The sequence below is a fragment of the Pezoporus wallicus genome, unplaced genomic scaffold, assembly GCF_028554395.1.
Source record: "Pezoporus wallicus isolate ANWC-B61680 ecotype Strahan unplaced genomic scaffold, APGP_CSIRO_Pwel_v1 scaffold_3294, whole genome shotgun sequence".
In the NCBI taxonomy this organism is placed as follows: domain Eukaryota; kingdom Metazoa; phylum Chordata; class Aves; order Psittaciformes; family Psittacidae; genus Pezoporus; species Pezoporus wallicus.
This window is the reverse complement of record NW_026635478.1, coordinates 4,055,001-4,082,049: the sequence shown is the minus strand read 5'-3', so window position 1 is coordinate 4,082,049 and position 27,049 is coordinate 4,055,001. Positions and strand designations below refer to the sequence as shown.

At 43.4% G+C, this 27,049-nt stretch overlaps 1 protein-coding gene across 1 annotated transcript in view; it reads left to right on the top strand.

Annotated features, from left to right (window-relative positions):
* The window catches only part of CCND2 (cyclin D2), a 32,973-nt gene that overhangs the window by 4,523 nt on the left and 1,401 nt on the right, over positions 1–27,049 (top strand). Inside the window, exons 3-4 of the mRNA XM_057426029.1 lie at positions 91–250; positions 11,214–11,344. Coding sequence (XP_057282012.1) covers positions 91–250; positions 11,214–11,344 — 291 coding nt within the window. The remainder of the gene's footprint in view (positions 1–90; positions 251–11,213; positions 11,345–27,049) is intronic.

Here is a 27,049-nt window from a genome sequence, read left to right as displayed (position 1 = left end):
TATAATTACAATCAAGGAAATAGGTGACAGGGGCTTTGGGAGTTTTTTTTCAGTACTGCTTACAGCTTCTCCCTTCTCTCCACCCTGCAGGAATGGGAGCTGGTGGTGCTGGGGAAGTTGAAGTGGAACCTCGCAGCTGTCACCCCGCATGATTTCATTGAACACATCCTAAGGAAGCTGCCTCTACCTAAAGACAAGTTGCTTTTGATCCGGAAGCATGCACAAACGTTCATTGCCCTTTGTGCCACAGGTAGGCCAAGGTGTTCTGCTTGTACCTGCTGCTTGCTGTGTGGTTAGGAGGGCACATTAATTTCTGGTGGTACAAAGGCTTTTCATCCCTTCCATCCTTACATGATGCGGGAAGAGCACTGAAGCTGGTGGGGCAGTTTGCAGAGGGCATCATGGATCAGGCTCCAGAACTACAGAGAAACAATCCTTGCAGTCGGGAACTGTAGTGCAGTTGCAGTCCTAACTCCTAATAATGTGCAGTTCCTTTCCAGTGAAGTCAGTAAGGCTGGAGTAGATCATATGATTTTCTACTTTGCCCTGTTCACCATTTTTTTTAAGAGCCGCAGGTTGTAAGGACATATGTGGGACAGCCACAATACCAGAAGCTGTTACGACACATTAGCTCAAAATGTGTTTGGCTAATGCATTAAATTAGTGTGTTTGTAAATTTTTCATTAGCTGGATGCTGTCCAGATAAAAAGTAAAAATTGTATTTTAACATGTTTGTGGTGCTGCCACATTGTTGAAGCATAGGGAATGACAGTTATTAAACATTTAGATGTTTCCTTCACTCCAAGAAAGCAGGGAACTATTACACTCCTCTTTTGTTGTATGTTTGGATGAATAGTTTCTGAAGACTTAGATGGGAATAACTGCTTCTGTGGAAGAGCAGATTTGAATTTATACCTGTCTGCAAAACGCTTTTTTGTTTGTTTTCACAGTGACTTTCACAAAATAAATTTACTCTTAATTTTCATCCAGAGGACTAACATTTAGACCATCTCTTAGAAGCTAGTCCTGGAACAGACAAACAGCATGCAGTGTTTGACAGGGTTATCATCAAGTAGTACATGGCTTAGTGTTTGAATTCATTACAGATTTACATACCTAGTCCTGTGTGATAGGAACTGTTCTGTCTGCATATTTGCAGAGGGGAAAAGAAGATGGTGCAGCTTTTGGGTATGAATGTCAGTGCTATGCCTGCTGCTTTCTTTTACTATGCAGGCTGATTTTGCCTACCTCAGGTGATCTGTTTTAGAGTTGTATCTGGGCAGTGTTAGGGTAATTGACTTGGTTACCAAGATGCTCAAGCTTTCCATTCGTTTCCCATCGCTGCATGATCCTTTTCAGGCAGAAGACCCTAGGACTCAACAGAAATACTGCTGGAAGTCTGCAGGATCACTTTTGGTAATTCATCAGACATTTCTAGACTAATTAACTTTTTACATCAGGGTTAATCTGATACGTGAGCTTTGCCTTCTTTCTTTGCCTTCTCATGATTCATTCGCACTGCGCTTTTTCTTCTTTCTTTCCCATGAATGTTTGTCTGGATCCTCACAATGCCATCAGCCATCATCCTCCAACATACCTTGATGTTGTCTTCCAGACCAGACCAATCTCTCTCTTTTGTTCTTCCATTGCTTTTGCCATTTTGCCTTCTACATTAGTGGTTTTGGGGGGTTCTGGAGCTTGGGTTTGTTTTTTTTTTAATCCAAGAGGACATTTTCTTGAGTAACCTAGATTTCATTGTGATTTAACTTTTGAAATTCTTCTCTGTAATCCTTTGCCCTTGAAGTTTTCTGTGTAATCATACCATTGCAGGACTGTGGGCCATGAAGGACTTTCCAAAGTCCATGGCTTCTTTCCACTCCCTCCATGAATTCATTGATGGTTAGCTCCATGCGTTGCTAGTTCATTTACTGAGATCCAAAACAGAAAGAGTTCCAGCCCTTAGCCCGGTCATGCACTTGTCTCATGTGCTTCCACTGTGTGACTTGCTGCTCATGTTACGCATCTCATGCTATGCATGAACCAAGGTCCTCCAAGTAGAGTTTAAGAAGACAACAAGTTAGAGTTTCTTTCTTTTCTTGCAAATGAAAGACATAATTGACTGCACATGGATTTTCCTAAAAGACAGCACAACATGATGCTGGCTGTAGATTTTATTTTCTTATCCGATTTTCCGCAAACTACGGGGTTGTCATTTGATTTTGAGAAGGACCCACAACCCCTTGCAGTTTTGAAAGCAGAGGTCTTACCCAAGCCCTCATTCCCAGTTTTCTACCTCATTCGCAGTTTATTAGCAAGCTACTATCCGCATTTGCATTATAGAAATGTTGTTACTGTATTTCACTGCCACTCTTCTCAAAGTCATTCTTGCCCTCCTTGGTGAAGAAAAGCCCCTTCTCATCAGACTTCCTTCCAGATCCAGTTGTCATTTCCTTTTCTTGTCCCATTTATTGCAGAGCTGTCATCGGCTGCTGTGTTTCTTCTTTCCCTTTCTCCCTCAAAGCTTCCGCTCTCCACCAGCTTGGGTTAAGCCTGGTGTTTCATTTCCCCATTTGCCTTCTTTCAGCAATATGACCTCCTTTCACATGTGGCTGCCCCTTCCCTTGCTACCTCCCTCCATGCGTGTTTTTAGCCTGGTTTTCACTCTTTACTGTTACCAGACCTGACCTTGCTGACTGGCTAACAGCCCTGGTCTGGAGCACAGAAATTCATCTATTCTTATTTCCTAATTCATCTCATTGCAACTTTCTCTGCTCTCAAGTACTTTTTCATCTTCTTTAGTGTATCATGCAAAATCTGGCATATTTTGAACTTTTTCCTCTAGCCTGAGTTCTTCTTCGCCAACTGCTCCATTTTACTTTCCCAGCCAAAGCACAACACCAGAAATTCCCAAGTGTTCCCTGCCTTTGCAGAGCCACTTGTGATCCCATCCTGCAACACTTTGGGTCAGCAAACAGAGAGGGAAGCAGCCATTAACAGTTCTGGATGTTGGGCTGGATGTGTAGGATCATTTTGATATTCATCTCTATATTCTTTCTGTTTGAACGTTACGCAAAAGGAGGTGGTACTTCTTTTGTATATTCATCTCAGTCATGGTTTATCATTCTTGCATTTTCTCTGTTTCTCTGTATTTTATTTTGAGGCCAGTTTCTGAAAGAAGCTGTGTGGATATAAATCCAAAGCCTCTCCCCAGTCCTTGTGGTGATTAATGATTCACATGAGCATGACTGAAGCTGGAACATATCCTTCTTTGCCCTTGGTCCCATCTGAACATATGGCTGCTGAGCAAGACAGAAGCTTATTCCCTGACTAAAAAGTTTTCTCTTTTGCTTGCCCTGCACTCAGTCCTTTCAGGAGCCTACTTCTCCACGGGAAGGGGCTGAAAGTGGCATCTCTCCTGCAACCTGTCCCTGACTGTGCTGACAGCACCGTGGCTGTGCAAACAGGGCACTGTCATTGAGCGAGAGCTCAGTCTGTTGGCTGGGAATTTCCTGTGCTTAGGCCAGCTTTCTGCCAGTTGCCTTGCTCACTGCCCAATAAGAGTGTATAGATTGATATGCACTGGCATAGCCTAGTGTGTTGCAATGTCATTTCCCACTGGTGGGTCCCTATGCAAACTAAAATCTCCTTCAGGCGTCTTTTGAATTTTAAAGACACTAAGAGGGTGCATCTGGAGTCCTCGTCTTTACAATATAGCTTGGCAGAATTTGATGTTTACTGCTTACTGTTTATCTGTGAGCCCAATGGAAATAATTCTTTTTTTACTTTCTGGGATTACACTGTTTTGCTACTTTGACCCTACCTCCATCTGTTCCTTGCTTTGCACCCTTCGTTCCTCCTCTGTCTGTTTACACAGCAGCACTCCACAGTTTGGAAATGTATTCTCGGGGACTGCCCACTTGCTTGTACGTGCCATGCTCCAAGCCAGGGAATTGCTTCTGGAGTAGTGGGAGAGGGCACCAGTTACAGAGCTGTGTGCAGAGCATGCCATACTGGCATTGAAAAGAGAATGTGCATTGTTGCCTCAGCTTCAGCATGCTATCCATTTCTTCTTCCAGACTGTTCAGAGTCACAGATGCCCAGCTGCTTCCCTATGTTCAGGCTTGTGCTGCAGGCTCGAGCCACTGTTTTGGCTCAGGATACCCCTTTTTATGTCAGAACCTGTAAAGGAATGGGTTTTGAAGGAAGGCAGGCTGTGTAAGTCAGGCTTTCAGAAAGAGGAGCTCTGCGTCTCTGAACGCAAGCTGTAACGGAGGGAGCAATCTCAGTGAGGAGGTTTTAAGTGTTGTATTTAAGTGGCGTGCAAAACTTGCAAGCAAAAAGCTTTGCTGGCTTGCAGGGACAGAAGGCAACTTGTAGATCTCTAGTCTCAGCCCTTTGCACGGTCTCTTCTGTGCTTCAGCTGAGTCCAGAGGCAGGTGAGATGTTCGCATGATGGATACAATGCAGCATCTCATAGACTGATGGCTTTCAAAGCCCATGTCTGCAAAGAGGCTGAGAAAGAGGAGGAAAATTTCAGCTTTAAGTCAGTTTTGTACAGAGTGCCAAACCTCTGCCCACTGTTTCTGGGACATTAATCATCTACATTTGAAAGCTGAGAGGCTTTTTTATAAACTCCTGGGCCAAATCTTGGGTCCTTACTCAGACAGAAGTTCTGTGGAAGTCAATGGGAGCGTTGTTTAAGCAAAGACTGCAAGATTAGGCCCACAACCCTAGTAGTGATGTGGAGGGCAACCACACAGAATGCCTTGTAACAGCAAGAGGTATGTTTGGTCCTCAGGGCTCCTGCTGGGAAGGTCTACTATGCATCCTTCCCCTCTCAGCCAATATAAGAGTTAACTGGGCTCTTCCACTAGCTTACTTGGGCTCAGAGGACAGAAGTGTGGTAGGAGTTTTCTTTGGGAGCTGTTCTTTGGAGAGGGAAAGAAAGAAGTCCACCGAGGCTTTGTTGTGTAGATTAATCTCTTAGAAATAAAATATATGTTGCAAAGTGGCCGTGGTTGCATGAATACTTCTTGCATGACAGAAGAAACAATAATACCTGTGAATTCATTACCGCTCTTGTTGGTTCTTTGGAGAGGCAGTATATGAAGTTTTCCATCAAAATGAAGCCACAAGAACCGTGAAAGCTCCAACAAGTAAGCAGAGCCTGGGGAATTTTTCAGATGAGCAGACTCCTTAAGTTGTAGGATCCATCAAATCTGGAAAGATGAGGTAGAAGGAAATGGAGGAAGAGACCCTTTTGCTGATACAAGCTGGCATAATTCCAGCATTTCCAGATAAATTATCCTCTTTCAAGTTGACCTCTGACTAGCTGCAGATCAGACCTTTTCTGGTGGTTCAAGTGCTAACACAATCCTGATCCTTGGTTAGGCTTCCTTAGTGAAGGTGTAGAACAAGTGAAAATAATAATTGGTGCAAACAGTTGTTCAGAAATAGTGTTTTGTAATCAGCTAATGAGCATATTGTAGTGATTGCTCATACACTTTACATAGACTGTCCATACACTGTGTTTCCTTGTCTGTACCTCACTTGGATGGTTGTGATGGAGCGTAAGTGTTTAGGATACTTTAGACCCATTTGTATAAAGGCCAAATACTTTTTCTTTACTGTAGTCCCAGAACAGAATTGAGTGTCTGCCCTCCCACCTACTCAAAAGATAGGAGCAGGTTTGCATCCTATTTCACTTGACAGTTTTTGTTTGGTTATACTTGGCATTTCCATGCCCTTTTTGAAGGGCTGAAGAGTCACATGTTTTGCCTTGAAGAAATACTTAACATGGGTAAAACTTGAGTGTCTTGTAGAAACATGAAAGCAAGCTGAAAAAATGGCCAATGCAATTAAAACCAGCTGCATTTGGGAAAAAAAAAAGTAACACACTGATATTGGAATTGCATTTGGATCAAAGAGGCAAGAATTCATTAACTACTTACGTTGTTTCCCTCAGACCTTTCTTTTAGACTTAGTTTGCAGAATGTAAATCCAGGCATATCTTCATAGTACAGTCACTGGCTGTGTGAAGTTTGAGGCTGGGTGAAATTTGATCATTACCTATGTAGTTTTAAAACCCAGTATTTATGACTCTCATAATTCTGTTTACCTGATGGAGGTAACTTTCCCTTTCTTCTCCTTCCCACCCCTTACCCCATGAGAATTACCTTCCTCAAGCCAGCAATTTTCAGTTCTGCAGTAGAAACTCTGAAAACAAACCTCTGTCAAATTATATAGCTTAAAACGGGCTCTTAAAAAAATACCAGCCAGTGGCCAGAGCAATAATAAGGGTCATTGTAAGAAGATACAGAGTTCCCACCTGGCTTTGGCACACTGAGCACGTTCAGCCTGGATATTTGTCAGTGCTCTTTTCCTTCCGGCAGTTTTCATTTATTGGCTGCGAGTTAGGGCTTCCCCTTGCAGGACCTCTCTGGGTTCCTGCCTCCGGTTCCCTCCTGCTTTAGACTGACTGTCAACCTTGCATTTTCCTGGCTCAGAGGTAGTGAAGTCCACTGGATCAGGAGAGAGCCAGCAAAACAGCTCAGCTGCAGTGTGTGTGCAGGGTCCTAGAACCTGACCATGGATTACTTGTGGCACACCAGCAGAAAAACATCCTTGGCATGTGATTGTGTTCATGGCCTTGCTGTGTAAGCTCCAGTTTGAAAGCAGGGTGCGGGTTTAGGGCAGCCTTAATTTGCTTGGTGCCTCCAGCTGGCTGGTCCATAGGTGGCTGTGTTTCAAAGGACACTTTTTCTTGTATCAGCTCTTTTTTTATTTCCAGTACTCAAGTCAGTGGGGTTATGCAAGGCTGGTCCTTTGTTTTTGTGGTCCTTTAAGAAAAAGGTGATACTGAAATGGGATAGTTTCTAGTGCTTATTGCTAGTAATAGAAGGCAAAGCAAGTCTTGCTTTCTGATAATGCAGTGTCTTCCCTTGAAGTGTTCGTGTGCTCAGAGTCTCACAGACTACGCATTGTTGCACTACTTCTTTAACTGTTACTGAGATTGGTTTGTACTTTCCCATGGAATTGCATAAATCACAACAAAGTTTGAGTCAGAGCCATGTCTTAAGTACTGGCTCTGAGTGCCCGCTAACCAAGGTTGCACGTAGGTCCAAAAGAAGCTCATAGCCTTGCTTCAGGTGTGCAGTAGAAAGTGCTTTTTGTAAAATTCCCTGTGTAGTACAGGGGTCATCATCTGCAACAAGAATTTAAAGTAAAAGCATATGTTTCAGCTCCACATATCTAGGTCCTCTCTCCCCTTCTTTTATTTTAGAATTTTTTTTTTTTTTTTTAACACAAGGGCAAGCTTTTGACTTAATTCTGGGGAGGCAGCTTTACCTGGGTGAGAATGGCAGGATTTGGATTGCTGTCACAAGGGAAACAGAGATAGAGGCTTATAATTGAAAATAACACATAAAAAGCTTGTTTTGAATTTCTTGATGGAATGTACAGGGCTCAGAAGGGGGTTCTGCATCCCCTCAGATACAGTACTTAATATTTACGCTTTTCATTGCACCTTGACAAACATTTCACGTAGTTATTGCTTTGCTTGAATATGGAAATATGTTAATTATGGCCTTTATTCCACTGCCTGCTCTTTTCCTCAGCCTTTTCTATTCAACCCTCTAGGTGGCCCAGCACAATGTGGCTTCTTTTCTTTCAATGAGCTCTTTCCACACTAATAGGGTCCAGGGTGATGTGGAGAACCATGTGCACAAAATCGGTGCACCACCCCCCATCCCTTTGTGGGCATGTCAGGTTAAATTCATATCAGCAGGAGGGTCACTGCCATGATTTTCAATAGCACGAGATGAGGTGATGACTTCAGACAATGGTGCCACACTCTCCAGTTGGAGACACTTGCCTCACCAGTTGCAGTAGTTAATTAATATGCTAAAAATAGAAGCCAGTGATACAAATCGCTGCCTGTTGTACAACAAAGACTAGGCATGTGTAGCTTTGATAGCCAAGTTTATGGTGCTTGTTATGGAGGGAAGTTAGTTTAGAGCTAGAGGCAATGTAAGACTTTCTGGATGCTGAGCTTTAGTCACTCTGGGCCTCTGGCCATTCGCTCGCTGTCTCATTTGCATTATGAATGACATTAAGGGAACTAACAAGGTTATTGGGCATAGAAATGTTCGCATGTGACCCCACGTGGAAGCAGACCTACAGCAGTGCTAGTTGGCAGGGGCACTGTGGCTCTTTATTCAGCTTCCTAGGAAGACGGTGTCTGGGAGTAGATATAAAATCAACCACGAGAAAACCAGCATTGGGATAATGTGAAGGTCTTGGTGCAAGACCCTAGGAGGCAAGGATGTTCAGAGGGCAGGCAGGAGATGTGTCCTTCACTCAGTCTGGTGTGCCTGGCCGGTCTTGAGCATTGAGTGCAAGACACAGGAGCTCCCTGTTGCTCACCACCAGCTAGCTGCTGTTCTCTGGAGGCTCAGTGACCATGCATGAGGCTGTGGGTCCATCCAGGCCTCCAAGTGGGTCCCTTTCTCCCTGCTGCTGGCTCACATGGTGGGGTGGCAGATGGTGGGTTTTGATTCTTGGGCACTGCATCATAACTTCCATAGGGACTGTCCAAACATCAGCAGAGTTTGAGAGGTTTCACATCATCTTTTTACTGTATTTTTCTGAAACTTGAGACAAGGAGGGATAAGTTACGGAAAGTCCATAGTCCTTATGCCACCCATATTTCCCATGCATAACTAGGAAATGGTTTGGTGAGTCCAAAGATTAAATGCACAAGTCACTTCTCAACTTAGGACCACGTTGACGAAGTGCAGCCTCATTCGCATCAAATGCAGGCACAAGGAATTCGTAAACCCAAGCAAATGCAGCGTATACAAGAGGAGAAACAGACCTATGGAGATGAAGTCTTAACTTATCTCTTTTCTAAAGAAATCAGTGAGATTGCTGATGAGTCCCTCTGTGTAGATGAGGGCAGATTTTGGGGGTGCAAGGTCTCTTCTATAAATGTTCAAACATTATTAAATACTGTGGACGTCTGTTATTTGCTCTGTGGACCAGGAGGAGACTCTGAACAGTCATGCAAGCACATGTATTTGCAACCTTTATAAAATTATCTCATTATTGGAGTCCTTCAGCCATTTCTGCCCTTCATATTGGACTTTGCAAACTGGTAGCTCAACAGTCACACTTCTTCCATGGAGCCACTAGCTACAAGATCAACCCATAGGAACAAGCTATTACAACAATCACCCAGTGTCAAGTCCTGGGGCCCCTGTCAGTAGAAATGGGTAAGAAGAGAGGCAAAATTGCATAAAAATAGGGCTGTTTCAAGGAGTTAAAATTCTTCTGTATTTATGGCCTGCTCTCGAGGTCTGGCCCAATGATAAGTGCAACCACAACCTGAGGCGCTGGAGATAGGATGGGCTCTGGGGGGAGTGCATGTACTATGTGTCAGGTAACCTTACCTGTTTTCCTTGGTCATCCTTTTACAGTCTCAGTGGGGCTAGCCATTCCATACATGTCTATAAATCCACATGAGGTAAATGTAAAAGTGATTTTGATCATGAACGTGCAATTCCTGTTACCTCAACGTGTGCTGAGATCACACATCAGGGCTGTTCTGCACTGGTAAGTAGGAGTCGGGGGTCTCCTGTTGACTCATTAGTGGGGATAATAGAACTTAATTTTCAAGATCATCAGCTTACCTATATACAGTGGGTTCTTACTATTACAGTAGTGCATATTTACTATGTTTATAATATATGCAGTCCATATTTATTGTTTCAGTCCGTGGAAATTTGCTCATGCAGAAGTGTTTGTCAGAGTGTGATGTCTCTGGAGCTCTCCTGGTAGGAAGCAGCGTGCAGTGGTGGGCTTGTAGGTGGTCACCTCCTGGTGGCTTTATGAGACAGATAAACCTATGTCAGGGTTTCAGCTCTTCCTTTCCTCTCCCTGCTTCTAACACCCCACCTTCCAGTCCCTCTGGATGAGTGTTATGACTTGAGTCATAACCTAACATACCTTAGTGCTTCATTCCTCGTGGGTCCCAGGGACACGTTCCAGTCTGGAGAAGAGCATGCTGTCTCCACAGCTGTTGAAGTACCTGCCAGCTCAGAGTCCGGGAGACCGAGAACAACTGTCCATGTGTCTAAAACTTCAGCAGACATCAACAGGGTTACAGTTTGTACTAGCTGGACAGAGGGGATTTGGTACCTGCCCTTAACAGAAGGGCAGTTTTCTGTAACAATCTGTTTCTATAAATAGACTGAATATTGATTATGGTTTATTTCATGTGAAGTATTACTTGGATTTCCTCTTCCTTCTCCAGTCCCCACAGCTGAAAGCTGGTAGAGAAGGGTTTGTTAATGAGTTATTGTTGAACCAAAGAAATTAAATAACAGATCTTCATTTTAGGAAGATACCAGTAACCTAGAAGATCTCCTGGAAATGCTGTTTAGTAAGACATGACAATAAACTAGTGCCTATGGTAGTATCATAAACCATAAATTTGTCTTATGAAGGTCACAAGAACATTGCGTTTTATTTTCATTTCTCTCGTGATCGCCATAGATCACAGATGTGTGAGAGGAAGTTTTGAAATGTATTTTCAACTTGTTTGTTAAGAAAGAGTACTAATGATAAATGTGATCTTTGTTTTTTCTTGTATTGTATAGCTGCAGGCTGTAAGTGTTCTCACTTCCTAATTGCAAAGGTGGCAAAGATGAACCGTTAATTAAAACCTCTTTCCTGGACAGGTCTTTAAATGCTCAAGTTAATTAAGTCTTTAAAAATGGACGTGACTAAAAATCTCAGTTTGGTCTTTTGTAATAGCTTATTCCAGTTAGTTTTCCAGTTATACAGAGAGCTCTAATGTGACTGAGACCCAAATTTCTGACATAAATAGCAGAAAGCCTCCTTCTTCTTTTTCCTTTTCTTTAAAATGAAGGAAAGACTATTAAAAATTGTCCAGGTTTATTTTATGCATCAGTGAGAATAAAAGACTGAACTGCATTTCCATTTTAATTTGCAGATCTGTTACCCTTCCTTTGACTGCTTGTGATGAGCAGTGTGACTAATGAGCTCCACCGGACCAGAAAGAGTGGCACTTTCCCCTTTCTTCTACTTCCCTGGGTTTTATTCTTGGGTGTGGTTTTTTATGTTGCTTGCCTCTGATGTTTTGCAGCTTTTCTGGTCTGGGCTTGGCCTAATTCCCAGATCTGTTCTTGCAGATTTTAACTTTGCCATGTACCCACCGTCAATGATAGCAACTGGAAGTGTGGGGGCAGCCATCTGTGGCCTTCAGCTTGATGACGGGGACAGCCTCACGGACCTCCTGGCCAAGATCACAAACACGGATGTGGTGAGTGTCCCACATTCCTCTTCTTTTACTTCTAAGGGTGCAGTGGAGAGCCAGGCCATCAAATCCAGCCTGATCCTGAAAGACCAGTGGAGAGAAGAAGAGGGTGCTCCCGGAGCAAGCAGTTTGCAGGAGTGGACTCAGCACTGTGTTTGCAGTGCTTTGAATGTCCAAAGCTCCTTGGCCTCCTGGGATCAATTTTCATTCATGCTTTGTTTAGCAGCTTGGTGGGGAGAGCCTGCTCTGCCCACCCTTGACTAATGGTCAGGCATGCTGTCTGGGGGAGCTGCCTTGGATTCTGCCTCAGGCAATGGGGCGAGCCTGATGACAGTGTGCCCTGGGGCATAAGGCAGACCAGTATGTTTGCTAGTCCTGTGTTTGCAACCCTCTTCTGGTCTTGAGTTAGCATATAAAAATCCTTGATAGAAGGAGGTGAACAACGAACTAATCCTCCAGCACTGGCACAGTTTGAGGCAGGGGCAACCCAGGCTGTCTGCTGTTTTGTCTGTAACTTCAGTAAGTTTGCCCCATGAAGGCCATTTGTGGCTTGTCAGAAAATCCCATCATCAGTAGGAGATGTGAATCTGATGGCACTTCAGTGGTGCTCAAACTCACTCAAAATTTAGCTTTCTGGTCTGGGCTGAGCTTCCTGTGGAGAAATGAAAAAAAACTAACCCTGAGAGCTCTGCATGGCAGTCTTGCCAGAAAGCTGGGAGGACTGAAAGGAGCACACTTGGGGTGGTGCCTCTCCTGCTGCCCCCTGTATTGGTGAGGCACTGCAGGGAACCTATGCTCCTGCAAACCTGAAGTGCTTGGTCTGTGTAGAAACACGAGTTTCATCTCTTGGGAAGCTGACGTATTTTGCCATCATAAAATTCAAAAGGAAAGAAAATGAGTGAGGCTTTCTGAAATGCAGGCCACTAATAAGATGATGCTTTTTTGACCATAGAAGTATCAGTTTCCAATGTGTCGTCTTTAATATGTCCCAGCTATAAAACTTTTTCTTGCTTTTACTGTGCAGAATAAATACACTGTCCAATTATTAGATCCATCATAACATTGTCAAGAGAAGGTCTGGGGTTTTTCCAGCTATAGAAATTACAGCCTGATGGACTTGGTAGCTAGCAGGACAAGGATTATGCTGAGAGCAAGGGAGTGACAGCATGGGGTGAGGAACAGGGGCACAAATAGCTGTTATGGCGGCCGGGCATGGACAGAGAGGCTTGAAGCGAATAATTGCGAAGTTCAGGGGAAGCTTTCACTTTGTAATTTCACTCGTCTTAAATTTCTACTGCTGTGAAACACATCACTACCCACAGAAATCCCTAGGTAGTTATTTGGAAGTCCTTTATGAGGATAGAAGCAAGTGGTGCTCAGGTACCCCCAAAACCCAAACTTAGAGCAGCTACCCTCAGCAGAGCTTATCACTGTTCCTGTGCTGTCTGATTAGTGGTGTAGTCTTTCCATCACCAGACCATTTTTCCCGTATCAGTGAGTTCCAGATAAACTACTGATACTGTTTCCACAGTACTTTAGCACTTCTCAGACGGGAGAGTCCTTGCTGGTGTATTTGTATTTGTGGCGTTTGGTTGGTTTTGATCATTGAGTATCTGGGTTCTGTCCTTCTGGAGATGCCAGGGAGTTGTTCATGGTGGTTCTTCATCTCCTGTAAGAGTTTCCCTGTGCAGTCACAAGGATCTTTCCCTCCTTGCTCTTTTTCAGCATGGACAAGAAGTTTGAGTAGCAGTGACAGCATGGTGCTAATGATGCTTAGCTCTTAGGTGAGAGTAAGCAAACTCAACAGATGGGCTATGTCATTGGGACCTTATGTGATACTTAGCTGTGCCTTGAGTCCCTGGTCACATTTCCTTCCCTCCTCCATCGTTTTCGCCAGCAAAAAAAGATTTTGAGCATCCCTTTCTGATGCAATCCTTGCTGTAGTAATCTGTTCCTTAAGCACTTTTCACTTGGGTTACAGTAGTTCCTATTGTACGGGGTCACGTTCAGAATGTCATTCAAGGCCAGATCCAGCTGCTCGCTTGCACAGCCACTCTTCATGGTAGGAATTACACCCATGGGTTTTCTTACTGCACTTCTCCATGTGTTTCTGGAAGCTGGCTGGTGCCTTGCTGCCTCACATGTGAAGCTCTGCTTGAATCAGGATCCCAGTTGTCTGTTCCCATGCTCAGTCTGCGTACTGGGAATGTTTGTGAAGGCTTGTAGGACAGAAGAAAAGTCACAGTAGGGTGTCTTTCTGGTGGAATTTTCTTCCTCCTTGGTATGGTAGAGCCATGCTTTGACTTTCCAAGCATGTTGCGAGCATATTGCACATGGTGACATTTGAGGAAGGAATACATGGCTAATTTTGCTGTCTTGGGAATTTTTCTGAATTCTCTGTATTTGATACTTACTGCTAAAATCTTGAAGCTTATATTCTTTATCATAAGAGATATTGAAGCTTTCTCAGGCATCCCAATGCCTTTTAATGTAAGGCCATTTTACAGTGTACTGCAGATTGGACAGACTTTCTCTCTTACGCTGATTTTTTCTATCCTGATTGTTTCAGTCTGAAAGAAAATACCTGCCAAAACAGCTTAATAGTTCTTAAGTCATTAGAAGAAAGGAGAAAAAAAGATGCTATTTTTTACATTGAAAATTTCTTCATGCCTTTTCTTTGAAATTTAGCAGATGGGTTTTTGTCAGAAATGTGCTTTTTGCCACCCTAATGTAAAACTTCCCAGATCTGACTGAGCCTTTAGAAAAAAACTAGAATATCACTCTTTCCAAATAACAAAGAACTCTACGTTTTACTGGTCACATCTCTCCAGGAGTCTGTCGGCACTGGATAGAAACAAGCCTTCTTCTCTTTGCTCCTGGTGTCAGCCCACAGACTGAAGAGGAGAGTTTCCCAAGTCAGAGCACACTCAGGACAAAAGAAGTTTCTGGATAATGTAATTGCTAAAAATTTGAGGTCTTTGCAAAAGTTAGAGGTGCTGTCATTTTTTCAGGCTGTTTCTGTTGTGGCAGAGCTGGCCTGAATTCAGGGTCTGTCTCCTGCAAGCTTTGAGGTCTCGGACCAATCAGAGGTGGCCAGAATTTTTAACTTGGGCAAAATAGCGTATTTTTCATTAGCCAGCTATTGGGAATGGGAGAAATATTTTGGTAGAAACTTTCTCTGTGACATTTTCATTTGAAAAAATGCAAAAGGGCCCAGGACTGGAAGCTTCCACGTATTAAAGCTTGAGAGAGAGATAAGCAACTGTAAACAGGGTCTTGGAGGAGTATGGGATAGTCTTAGCAATAGATAGTACTATCAGCCTTATCTGTAAAAGGTATTATTGGAACAAATGTACTGGCTAGGTTGTGTAAATTAGCCCGAGGCTGTGTTAATGATGAGTTAAGACTAATGTAATATATTTTACTGGGGGGGGGGGACGGGGACGGGGACGGGACGGGACACTTAAAGTTGAATTAACAGCTTTAGTTCTCTCACTTCCTAATTTCTGATGCCTGAGAGCTGTTCCTGCAATGACACAATTAATTCAACATCACTCTGTGAATGGTTTTGTTTTCAGAGGGGATGTTAGGGAGAGGAAGGAGTGAGAGCTCCTGTGCTTCAGGGGCATCACATGATGGAAAAGCAAGGGAACTCACAGAAATCACAGTTCTGCAGAGGAAGAACTTCTGTCTGTCCACCCACCCCCTGCCGTGCCACTGGTAACCCACAGGAAGCAACAGAGAGCTGGGGGAGAGTCCTTCCCAACTGGAGGGTCTTCTTTTTCTTTTGGTGTGTGTGATTGCTTAGCATAGAAGCAGATGATGGGACTTTCTCATTGGCTTTCTAAAGAATGTCACTGTTGGAGGTGAAGCATGAAAAGTCTTGGCTTCAAAGATGCAAGCATATGAAACTAGAGAATGATAATGAAATCCTGATGCAACATAAGTGCAGTGAGCTTTTCTGAACTTGTACTGTTTGATGCTAACAATTTGAGGGTGCTATCTGTTTGCTAGGAAATAGCCACAGAAACCATGAGTCTGAAATTGATGAGTATTTGAGATCTACACTGGTGTAACTAAGACTGGAGTTTGGCATTTAGTGCTATAATATTTTTAGTGAATGTTTCATTAAGAATTAGACCAAAAATATGTTACTAATAAACAGCAGTTAATTTAGAACCCAGCTGTTGGGTAAGCAAACAACCAACACAAGAGTGTTTCTTTCAGAAATACATCGGTGTCAGCTATCCTATGTGAATCCAAAGCAGTGCTTCAGACAGTACATGGCATCCAGTCAGTGTAGTTCTAGGGATAACAGCTATTTCTGATAAACTGTGCCCTGGGCCATTTGATGAAGGTTGAATCACAGTCTGAAGAGACAGTGACAAGAAGGCCATGCAAACCTCAGTTTCATTACTCCTTCCATCTACCAAAATAAACACATCTCAAAATAAAATACAAAATAAAAACATCTACCAAAATAAACAGCTCCCCTTGGAGAAGCTGAGATGCTCAGCAGCCTTATGGGTAGTGAAAGCCCTGCATGGTGTATCTGAATGACTTTTCTGATCATTATTGTCCCAAAGAGTCGTTAAGAGCTAGTCTCACACAACTTCACACAGCTCTGATGGATGGGGGATTGCATGTTTTGATATGTTTTGCTGCCAGAGAGTGGGAATATTTCCTTTGTGTTGCTTGAAGAGGAGAAGCCAGTGGGCAAAGAGTTAACAGACTACTCACAGGAACCTGCTGAGCTCCCTGTGAATCTCTTGGTGGGTCATTGAATGGAAAAATAAAAAACTCAGGAAGTCAGGAATTTCCATAGCATCCCAGACAAGCCCTCCAGTTCATTCAGTATCCTGTCCCTCATGGAGCCAGATGCTTCAGGAGGATACAAGCATCCCCGCCGTGTACAATTATGGGATGTAAGGAAGGATAGCTGAATGGGTAGGGCACAATTAAAGAACTTGTAATCAATATTCTGCTTTGCCACAGATGTGTTTTGGGCAAATCTGTCTCCTCCCTTCCTGGAAGCGCAGCCAGTGTTCAGTGTATCTCTAGCCGTGCGTCTGGAAACCCCCTCTCTAGCTATGCCTGTGAGTGTTCTCATAAATCATGTGATGGGTAAGCATGCCCTGGCTTGGTTACTGCTCGCATCTCCCTTGAGTCTGTTCTGTGCCCTTCCATTTTCTGGTACCCCAGATCTCCTCCTGGAGGGGAAGTACTTTAAGATTTCTGAGGAGCTCAAGAAAGTACTGCTGGAGTAGATAGATAAGGTCTTTACCTGTTACAAAGCACCTTGGACCAGAATTTTGTAGGATAAAGTAAGTAAAAATCAGGCACACAACTTTTATCTACTTAATCTTATCTTGAGCAGAAGGTTACGTTAGGTGATATTCAGAAGTCCCTTCCCACCCCTTTCTATGAGGCTGAATGCACTGAAACATAGAAACTGTTACATCATTTAAAATATGTGGTCAGGCTTCCATCATTGACAAAAGCCGGTAAGGTTAGATCCCAGATTAAGCTGGATAGCGGCTGTTTGTGTAATGAACTCTGTGTCACCATAGCTGCCAGAAGGGCTGGCCAAGTTCATTTGTGTGGTAGTCAGAGCTATATGTGCATGTCAGATGCATCTTCTTCCTAGAGCCCAGCTCTCAAGGTTGCATATAGATGACAAAAGGAGTTGTCCTCCCCAGTGTGAACAGGAGGGGCAAGGTTTTCAGGCAGACCTAATGCGTAGCTTTGTATTCAGGCACAAGTCCTTTTTGAACATGTGTTTCCAGATGGGAATTGGTGTGTATTGAGTAGTTTTGAAAATCCAAAGAATATTTAAGGGCCTGAGGTAGAAAGAAAAAAGGAACCAAGCTTTTCATAAAGTCTTGTCGAAACAGCTGGATCTGAGCCCTTGCAAATGTAGAGTCAGGCTGTTCTGAAGACTCGGATCCATAATAAATGGAATATAAAATATCTCCACCTAAATATGTGACATACGTCAGTGCTGGGATTATTTCTCCCCCCATGTTTCTGTTGAGCTGCAGCATAAAATCATGGAAATCTGTCTTGAATGGATACCATTTGAACATTGTCCCTACAGCACATACACCATTTATCCCCCTCCTTTGTAGTGTTTAGGGCCTGTGGTTTTGGAACCAAGTAACAGGACTCGCTGTATCTTATCCTGCTTTACTTGTTGCAGACTGCATTTTGTATGCAAGGAAACAACAGGCAAAATAGCCTCCAAAAGAAAGGAAGAATGAGATAGTTTCCTAAGTTGTCTTTGCCTGAGTTGGCAGCTGCTCTGATTCATTCAGCTTTTTGTTCCCCAGTGAGTGCTGTGCGTGTGTAGCAACAATGGGGTGATGCAGTTACACCGCGGGCTCATGGCGGAGTTCCGTCACATCCATTCATAAATACAGCCTGGGCTGGCGCACTGAGGAAGCCAGGCCCCCAAGGAACCGGCTCCACAGCCCAGGCGCTGCTGCCAGAGCCACTTATGGCCCGGCACTGCTCTGGTCAGAGACTTGCCCTCAATATCCGCCGGGGATTCCTTGCTTGGCTCATCGGGCTTTTTACAATGCAGCGGGATTATCACAGTTTTTATCAAATCCCCCTTTTCAATGAATGATCTCAGCATCTCTTACATCAGGGTAAATTCACAGCTTTTCACAGTTGCTAAGTATACCTGTTAGAGATAATCAGCTTGAAATGTAGATGATATGGTTTAGTGGTGGTCTTGGCAGTCCTGGGGTAATGGTTGGACTTAATGATCTTAAAGGTCTTTTCCAACTGAGTTGATTCTGTGAGTCTGTGAAATCCCAAGTCACGTTAAGCAGGGAGTATGATTTCAAGCATGGCATCTGCCCCTGGATCACCCTACCAGTGTTTTGGCTTCACTCTCACTTTTTCCAGTTCTGAAAACATTGTTCTCTCCTGTTGCTATGAGAAATACCCATGCGAGCAACAGGAAACCAACAAACTGACTGTTGAAGCAAACAGTGGAACTGAATCTAGAAGTACACAGTTGAAAGTGCTTAAAAGACAAAAAAAAAAAAGAAGTGCAGAGAAAAATGTGCCATCCTTCAGATGCTTAGTGTTAGTGATCTTACATATTGCATTAGAACAGTAATGCAGCAATAGCAAGTGGAGAAATTCTGGCATAGATAAGATTTTTTTGTTTGTTTTTTTAAAGTGAGATGTCCTTGCTAGTCTCCATGAAATGCCCTTTGGAACAGCCAGTTACTATTTTTTGTACTTGTAGATGGAAAAAGAGACATAGACACTTATCTGTAATAGATGCTCTTTGTTACAGTAGCAAAAATAGACATTTAGGAGGGAAAATACTTCTTTTCTTAAACTGCGTCCATTAGATGTGAGATCACTGAGATCCGGTAAATGTAGTAAATGGGCATGATATTCCCACAGCAGCTTTTCAGGCTCTTGTTTTGGAGAATGTCGGCGAGCTAAAGGCCAGCACTCGGCACATGAAGGCCCCGCTTTGGGAAGGAATCCCTGTTTATGTCAACAATGAAGCATGTGCTTTGGAGAGGTTTGAATTGGGGCTTAAATGTGAACTAGTGGAGGAATCCTGCCGCCTTTTGTGTTTAGGAGTACAGATGACACGTTCCATGCTGGAATTTATGTAAATCCTGACTCTTTAATGCATGTCTGATTGCTGCTTCCTTAGATTATCCAAGCAATGCATACATGACGGGGGGAACAGTATTGTCACTTCACATATCTCCAGCATCCTTTCTATTTATCATACCAGGTCCCACACCTAAAAAAAAGAGTCCTTCTCTGATTTCCGTTTTGCAGTTTTAAGAAAGAGGAAGAGATCAGGGGCGTTAACAGATACATGTGAAGTAATTAAATATATACATGGAAAACCAACCACCCTTTAATACAAAAGTGCCAGAAAGCTCATGCAGCTTTGCCAGCTTTGGGACTCTAAGCACTCAGCAAAGAACCTAGGGTTTGGATCCAGGCTCCTAAATCTGATCAGCGCAGGAAATGCAGGAGCATCAAGAGGTATCTGGTTGAGTTATAGCTCATTATTTTGTATTGTTTGCATATATATGTTATATATAACAACAGCCCTACTGTTACTCTTCTGCTGGTTGTAAAGGAGAGTAAGGTTGTGGCTTTTGGCTGCCCTTGAGAAATGACCCACTTGGTCACTGAGCAGGATTGTTCTCAGCCTTGAAATTGCAAAGGGTTTCATGACAAGGATGCTGGAGAGGGACTCTTCATCAAAGACTGGACTAATAGGACAAGGGGTGATGGGTTCAGACTTAAACAGGGGAAGTTCAGGTTAGGTAACAGGAAGGAGTTCTTTACTGTGAGAATGGTGAGGCGCTGAAACAGGTTGCCCAAAGAAGTGGTGAATGCTCCATCCCTGGCATTTTTCAAGGCCAGGTTGGACAGAGCCTTGGCTGACATGGTCTAGGGTGAAGTGTCCCTGCCCATGGCAGGGGGGCTGGAACTAGATGATCTTAAGGTCCTTTCCAACCTCTACAGTTCTGTGATTCTATGATTCTGCCTTGCCATTGGCTTGAGCTTGGCACAGCTTGGGCTGGGGTGGCAATGGCATTCATGCCAATCCCTGCCAACTTTCTTTGAGTTACCAGGCTGAGTTCTTAGCAGCTGGATGTCTGCTTATCCCATGTAGGGATCTGAGATACAGTGTTGCCTCCCTTCAGGTTTTTCTCTATGGTCTGATCAAAGCTGTTTAGCTGTCTAGGCTTTAACTGGTGGTAGCCCTATTTATTCTGTGGTTGCTGATGTACAACGCCTCGCCATAAAGCTAAGATCTTGTCAAGGGCTAAGTGATACTTAAATGAAACAGAACTAAAATGAAACCTTGTTAACTGTAGTGTTGCGGTCATTTGTTTCTTCTTAAATACAGCCATAATGCCTTTTCTCTGGGCACTGGTATACCCAAATGAGTGCCATCTTGGATGGGCAAAAGCTGGGTAGCTGCAAGGCTCAGACCAGTTCCCATGTATGCAGATGTTTCCCTAAATATAGTTTTGATAAACAAAAAAAGATTAGGAAGCTTGCTGGGGTAAGCTGTATTGCTTCTTCTCCCAGGCAAGACCAAAACTGAGATGCAAAAGGGGAATCTAAAAATCACAACATAAAAAGTGCTGTGGAGGAGGATAAAGCTAAGTTCATTGCTTCTGCACACCATGTCTCCCTGCCTGCCAGAGTCAGTGAGTGCTGAAGCTCTGGTGGTCGCTGCCACAAGGACCACAGGGTCTGTCAGAGCTGGGTGTTACATGACCACTATGGATACAGGGGTGTGCTCTCATTTAGTGGCCCTGCTTGGCTGTGAAATTAATCTGGTGGTTTAAATCTGGTTTAGAGCAGTTGTCATGGTGAGAGTAATTGCAATAAATAACAGAGCTGCAGTCCCCTTATGGTCACAGAAACTCTGGATTGATTGGATTGATTCAAAATGGAGACGGAGATAAAGGATGCGTGGCTGAAATGATTTACGTTCTTGTGACAGCCCTCCACTGTCAGCATTGGAAAGGAGTGATCTTTTTCTTTGTGCAGAAGGTGGTGTCCTGCTACTCACTTACTGCAGGATCTGATGCAGAGACCATTGTCATCCCAAAGATACCATCTATCAGCTTCACTTTAAATGGGGTGTGAGGGAAAACCTGAAAATGGCTAGAGTAAGTCTGTGGCAGAAACTCAAGCCAAGTTACTAGTATTGTGAACATCAATTTGAAACTGGAAGCTGGGGGGCATTATATATTATAGAGCATATATTAGAGGGCATATATATTATAGAGGTGTTGAAAAGTTCAAGAAAATGTATTATATAGGTATCCTGTTCTGCAGGACCTCTCCTAGTGGTTGTGCATTGTATCAAGATTGTCATGAATGAAAATTGAAATCCTCAATTATTATTGACTTGAATAAGTACATCCTGCTGATTCCTCCTTCCAGTCATTTTTACTGCCAGCATTCCTATCACAGCCATGAGGGTATTCCTCATTGGACACAGAAAAGCATTTCTTCTCCTTCAAATTCATTTCGAATGTGCTAGTGTAATCACCCAGGATGAGAAAGTTTCACCAAAAAAAAACAACAAAAAAGAAACCCAAAAGTTCATAAAAATTATTGCCTTTTTAGTTCTGTACATGCTGAAGTAAAAATAAAACTATGGAATGGAAAGTACCTGAACTATTCTAATCATTAAAACTACTAGACCATATAGAAGAATGGGGAAGTTGATCCATGTGACACACACTTAAAAACCTTCGTTATAAAAGCAACAAAGAGAGCCCTACAGTATTCTGGAGGAATGGCCCAGTCCCTGTTATTGCAAAATCCGAGCCTCTTACTTCAGTGGGTTCTTTCAAGGAAAATTTGCTGCATAGTGGAATTCATAGTTTTATATGGTTTTTTAGAGCTTTAATTTTCTCTTGTCAGTACTGTCTGGAGGTTGCAAAAAGTCCTCCAGTAAACTATACAGACATGCAGCAAAACCACATGAAGCCTGAAGGGGATAAAAACACTGCGTCGTGCAAAGGCCAGGCTGCTTGTCCTGAGAGGTTTTTTGTATTTTTTTGTTGTGTCACTTAACTTTGGATTGACAGAAAGTTCCTGTGAAGCAAACTGAACTCCCCATCCCTGAAGGTATTTAAAAGATGTGTAGATGTGGCACTTAGGGGCATGGTTTAATGGTGGTCTTGGTAGTGCTGGGTTAACGATTGGCCTCTATGATCGTAAAGGTCTTTTCCAACCCAAATGATTCTGTGATTCGATGAAACAGAAGTGGTAGCCCTATCTACAAAATAAGCCACTTGCTGTATCACACGATAACAGTTGGGATGATAAGATACTCAAAATGAACTAATTTTTTTTTCCTTTCACCCATGCTGTGACCATCCAGACAGTGTACTTCATGGGCCCTAGAGTTAGTTGCTTGCTAAGACAGTGATTCAAGTACACAGCAAATGCGGGTTTATGATTTCTCGTAGAAGAGTACAAGCACTTTGCTCACGTGTCACATTGGCCAGATGTAAGCTCCTTCTGCTAATTCCAGTTTATTAAAAAAAGCCATTGACAGGTTTAGTTGGCATCTCATCTGGCATAAGGCACGTTCCTGAAATCTGTCCACAGCACTCTGACACTGTGCTGTGCCAGGGATCTTCTGTTGTCCCACAGCTACCATGGTGAGTAAAAACCCACCGTGTGACCTGAATACCATGGCAGAAGCGGTGGTGTGGGCCTGTGCATGATCTCCAGCAAATGAGGCTGGCTGATGGGGTAGTGACAGAGCCAGGATTAACCACTGCACAGCCGCAGGCACAGGTGATGAGTTTGTTGTATCCCTGTCATCAGTACTGGAGAGTTTAGGCTGAATCTGCTGGTGTGTTCAGTTCGTTTTGCTGCCCGTCTGAGATTTAGTCATGAATCTGGCATTAGGTTTTTCCCCCTTAGTAGATTTTGGTAGTAGAACTTGACAATCTGAAAAACAAGTTTCACCATTTTTGGTTTGTGCTGGCCAGGCAATTTCAGCTCCTGCGTAGATAGTTCATAGGCAAGATTAATTAAATAGAATGTATTACTCAGATTAATAACCCCCTGATTTTTAGTATTCACATAGCAGCACTTTTTTGGGAAGTTTTCACGCTGAATGCAATATGCTGCTCATTTTACCACAGTGGTTTTTATTTTAAAGAATTCAGCAGTATATTATTTAAAGTTCAAAAAGTAAGTGTGGACCAGAGCTAACACGTGACAGAAAAAAAACATCAGTAGCCTGTGGATCCCCATACAAAATAAAATATGTGAAAAGTGTGAGAGTTCTAGTCTGGACCCCTTCATTTGTTTTCTGTACAAAATGAAGACGTCAGAGATTACCCGTTTCTCTATAGGATTACCCAGAGATTTTACCCTCATCATACAGGCAGTGAAGCATCATATTGACCATCAGAAGTTTGTATAATAAAAGTGTAAATGATCATGTATCAGGGTGTTTAGAAACAGACAGAGTTGGCTCCAACTGCTCAAGCTTTGCGTTCCACGTGTCACCACCCTTCCTTCCCCGAGGCTGGCTGCAAGGAAATTGCCTCATTAAGCTCTGCAGTCTGAAGCTGCCTGTAAAAAAATCTGGCTTCTTCTCAGAAGGACATACTAGTTTGAAATTGTGCACCACTGTGCTTTAAAAGAAGAGTCTTATCCCCCACAGCAAAAAGTGCATTACAAAGGTAGTCTGTTACAAGTTTCCAAATTGGTGCCCCAGCACTTTCTTCCATTTGAAAATGCCTTGACCCTTGAAGTGGCTTGTTGCCATTGCCCTCTCCCAGACATGTGAATGATTACAATGCATCTAAAACCTGCCCAAGCTAATAATGGGGGATTTTCTTGATGTGAGCTTTTGCCGGATAGGTGTTGTGGGAGAAAGGCTGAGGAATTGGTCTCACTCCCATCATTAAAAAAGCAATTCCAGTATTAGGAAATCGCTGAGCTCCCAATAGTGTAAGAGCAAGCTTCAGCTATTAAAAACAAGTAAAAAATTCCCAAACCCAGTGTTTACCCAGTTAAACAAAAGTATCTATTCTTACCTTAAAAAAAAAAAAAAAAAAAAAGCTTTGCCAGCAGCAGCAGGAAGGTGGTGTTCAGACAGAGAAGCCCTTCTCCTTACCTTTTGCTAAAAGGAAAGGAAGAACCTCATGAGGTTTTTGCTTATCCGTCCTGGATCTCATCAGCAGAAGATCCACCGTGCTCACATTTTATTGCCTCTTCAAAGGCATTTGCCTCTGTGTCTCCCTGCTGAGGCTTCCGGCTCCACTTCCAATGAGCTAAATGCTAAAGCTTCCCTTCTCTCCAGGAATGGGAGTCTAGCAGGGATTGCAGGCAGGGACAGGCAGCTCTGGGAGGCCTGGGTTTAAGTGCACCCTCCTCCATCAAAATCCTGCTGTGATGAAGCCAGTGTGTGAACAGTGTGTTTGGTAATGGTGGTTTTTTGACGAACCTCCTCCTGGCAGCTCAGGAGGAGCTGTGCAGTGACCAGGCATATGAAGACCAGTGTTTTCCAACACAGCCTTTCTGCTTTTTCTCTGGAGTGATAATTTATTACACCAACAGTGTATGCATCGCACTGAGCTGACTTGGCGTTTTAGGTGCTGTGTAATTCTGAGTTACAGAGTTATTCGCTGACTGCACATGGGTGTGGTTATGCACCAGCTGTGGCAATGCAGTGGTGGTGGCCACGAGATATCTCTGATCTTCTGAGAGCATCATCCTTGCTCACAGAGCATCAGGATGAATGATGGGATTGACAGAAATCAGGGCATGACCTGGAGATGACTACAAAGGGCTTGGGCTGATCTCTGCACTACATCTGATGTAAGAGTCATTCCAGTGCACAGGCAAGGACTGGTGCAACCAAGAGCAGGTTGCAGCACTCCCTTGCTGTATTGTGGGTTGCACTAGTGCCTACTGTAGCTCAGCAGCAGAGTGCAGTGCTCTGTGAGACAAGGAGCCTACAGCCAGTCACATGATTCAGTGTTCAGTGCTACCCAGGCCATCTTAAACAAATCATCCATGTCCCAGCTTCTTTTGACATTATTCTTCATTTCTATTCTGACTCTGCACCCATAGCATGGCATGTACATACCATTTTTCCTCTAATCTCTTTTCCAGAGGAGGGAAACATAGGTGCCTGGACTGGCAAGGAACTCCTCCCATTCACCCCTTCAAGGACCCTCCTGTGCTCAGCCAGGCTTAGATGCAAACAGGGATGGTGGTTGCCTTCCTCCAAAGCACAGGCCCCTCAATTGTAAGGGCTCTGAATGAATGCAGTATGTAGTTTTCTGCGACATGGATCTTCAATGATCTTGGGCTGCATTTCTTGAGGATATCCAGCGGTATCTGATCCCCCACCATGTGCCTTGCCAAATTCTAATTAATCTTCTCCAGAAAATACAGACATTGGAAACTATGGCTAATGTTGGTAAAATCACCTGCTTTTCTTAACCCTTTCCTTGGACACAGCAGCACGTTTTTTGTTGTGGTTTCTCCCCTTCCATAAAAAGTGAGCCTGAGGCAGAGAGCAAAGTGTGGGAAAGTTTAGCTCCAGTGACTGAGACTTGGGAAAGCTGCTAGCAGTGAGAAGCACTGCTTACACTGGAGCTGTGTTGGGGTAGGTACAGTACGGCTGCAAGCCAGTTAACTTGACCACAAATGCTTTTTCAGGGACAGTCCCACAGCTCTTCAGACAAAGGGTGAACATGGGGAAGACTTGGTCTGGCCACAGTATTGCAGCAGAGGTTTTTCATGTTGTACTCTGCTTCATTGTGGTGTTACTCATCAGGCTGATGGAACAAACTTATGACTCAGATTGTACACAAGTAGCTCAGATCGCTCATTTTGATGACAACTCACTCTGGCTTTAGCTGGTGTCATCCACATCACTGAATATTTTTGTCTGTGATACAACTGGCTCTCACCTCATCCATGTCCTTTTTCCTGGGACAGTTTGAAAAGCCATAACTCACAGCCTGTTGTTGGCAGATACACCTTCAGAGAAAGGTTGGGATGCTTCATTATATTAAGCAGGGAAGTTTCACAAGGAGAGGACATGATTTTGCAGCTAGCAGCTGCTAGATAGTAGCCAAGAAAAATAGGTGAGCCACTATGGTTAATTGTGACCATTATGAACGTAAATGTTGTCAGCATTTACCAGATACTCTGCATCTGACGTGTTCTCCCAGTCTGGCTAGGATGATAAATTAAACCTCCATACATGAATATTTCAAACTTGCCTCAATAACCTGGTATTGTGTAGAGAGAGTGTTGGTCAGAGCTCAGCTCCCCAGTGCTGCAATCATATCCCATAATGGGTTCCTGGACTGACAAGTGCTCATGGAACCCCGTGGAGGTCAGTGCCCAGCTCGTTGTCTTCAGCTACCCTGCCTGAAAGTGGGAATGGTGATACCAGGTGTCACCACCCCTGTCAGATGCTGCCACAACTCTAGTTAAAGTATTCTGATGCAAAACTCTGCTACTAAAACCTGCATTTTCTCACTGCCTGAAGCCTTTGTGAGAGACTCAGCTCTTAGGCAGACTGAGGCATCAGTGGGTTTACAATACTGGTACCTTTTTCAGTGTTGTGGAAAGGCAGCTTTTAGGAGAAAATCCACATTTATTGTAGGATCCACCCACCTTACTCAGTGCCTTACTCAGTTATATTCTCACAGTCCCAAAACACTGCAGGTAATTGGCATTGTGTTTGTACAGTTATGGCTTGGGTTTTGTTTTTCGGTTTCTGCTATAACCAACTGTTTGCCAATGTTTTCTCACACTTGTTTTTCTTTTTTTTTAAATAAGCATATTATCAAGAATGCAGAACATCCCATAACACTTAACACTTGTCTTCTTCATCGCTGTGTCTGGTTTAAATGTATTGGATACTTTGCATTTCTTTGTTTCTACTTCATGTTTTATCATAGGACTCCTACAGGGTTCCAAAATCTGTGTTGCTATGCTGTATGCTATTCTTTCTCCAAGTGTTATGTAGTATAATTTGTAATGTAGTGGTCTCAGAGGCTTGGTTGCATGTTTTTGGCTTACATGTTTTTCATAGAATGGTCAGGGTTGGAAAGAACCTTAAGATCATCTAGTCCTAACCCCCCTGCCATAGGCAGGGATGCCTCACACTAGACCATGTCATCCAGGGCTCTGTAT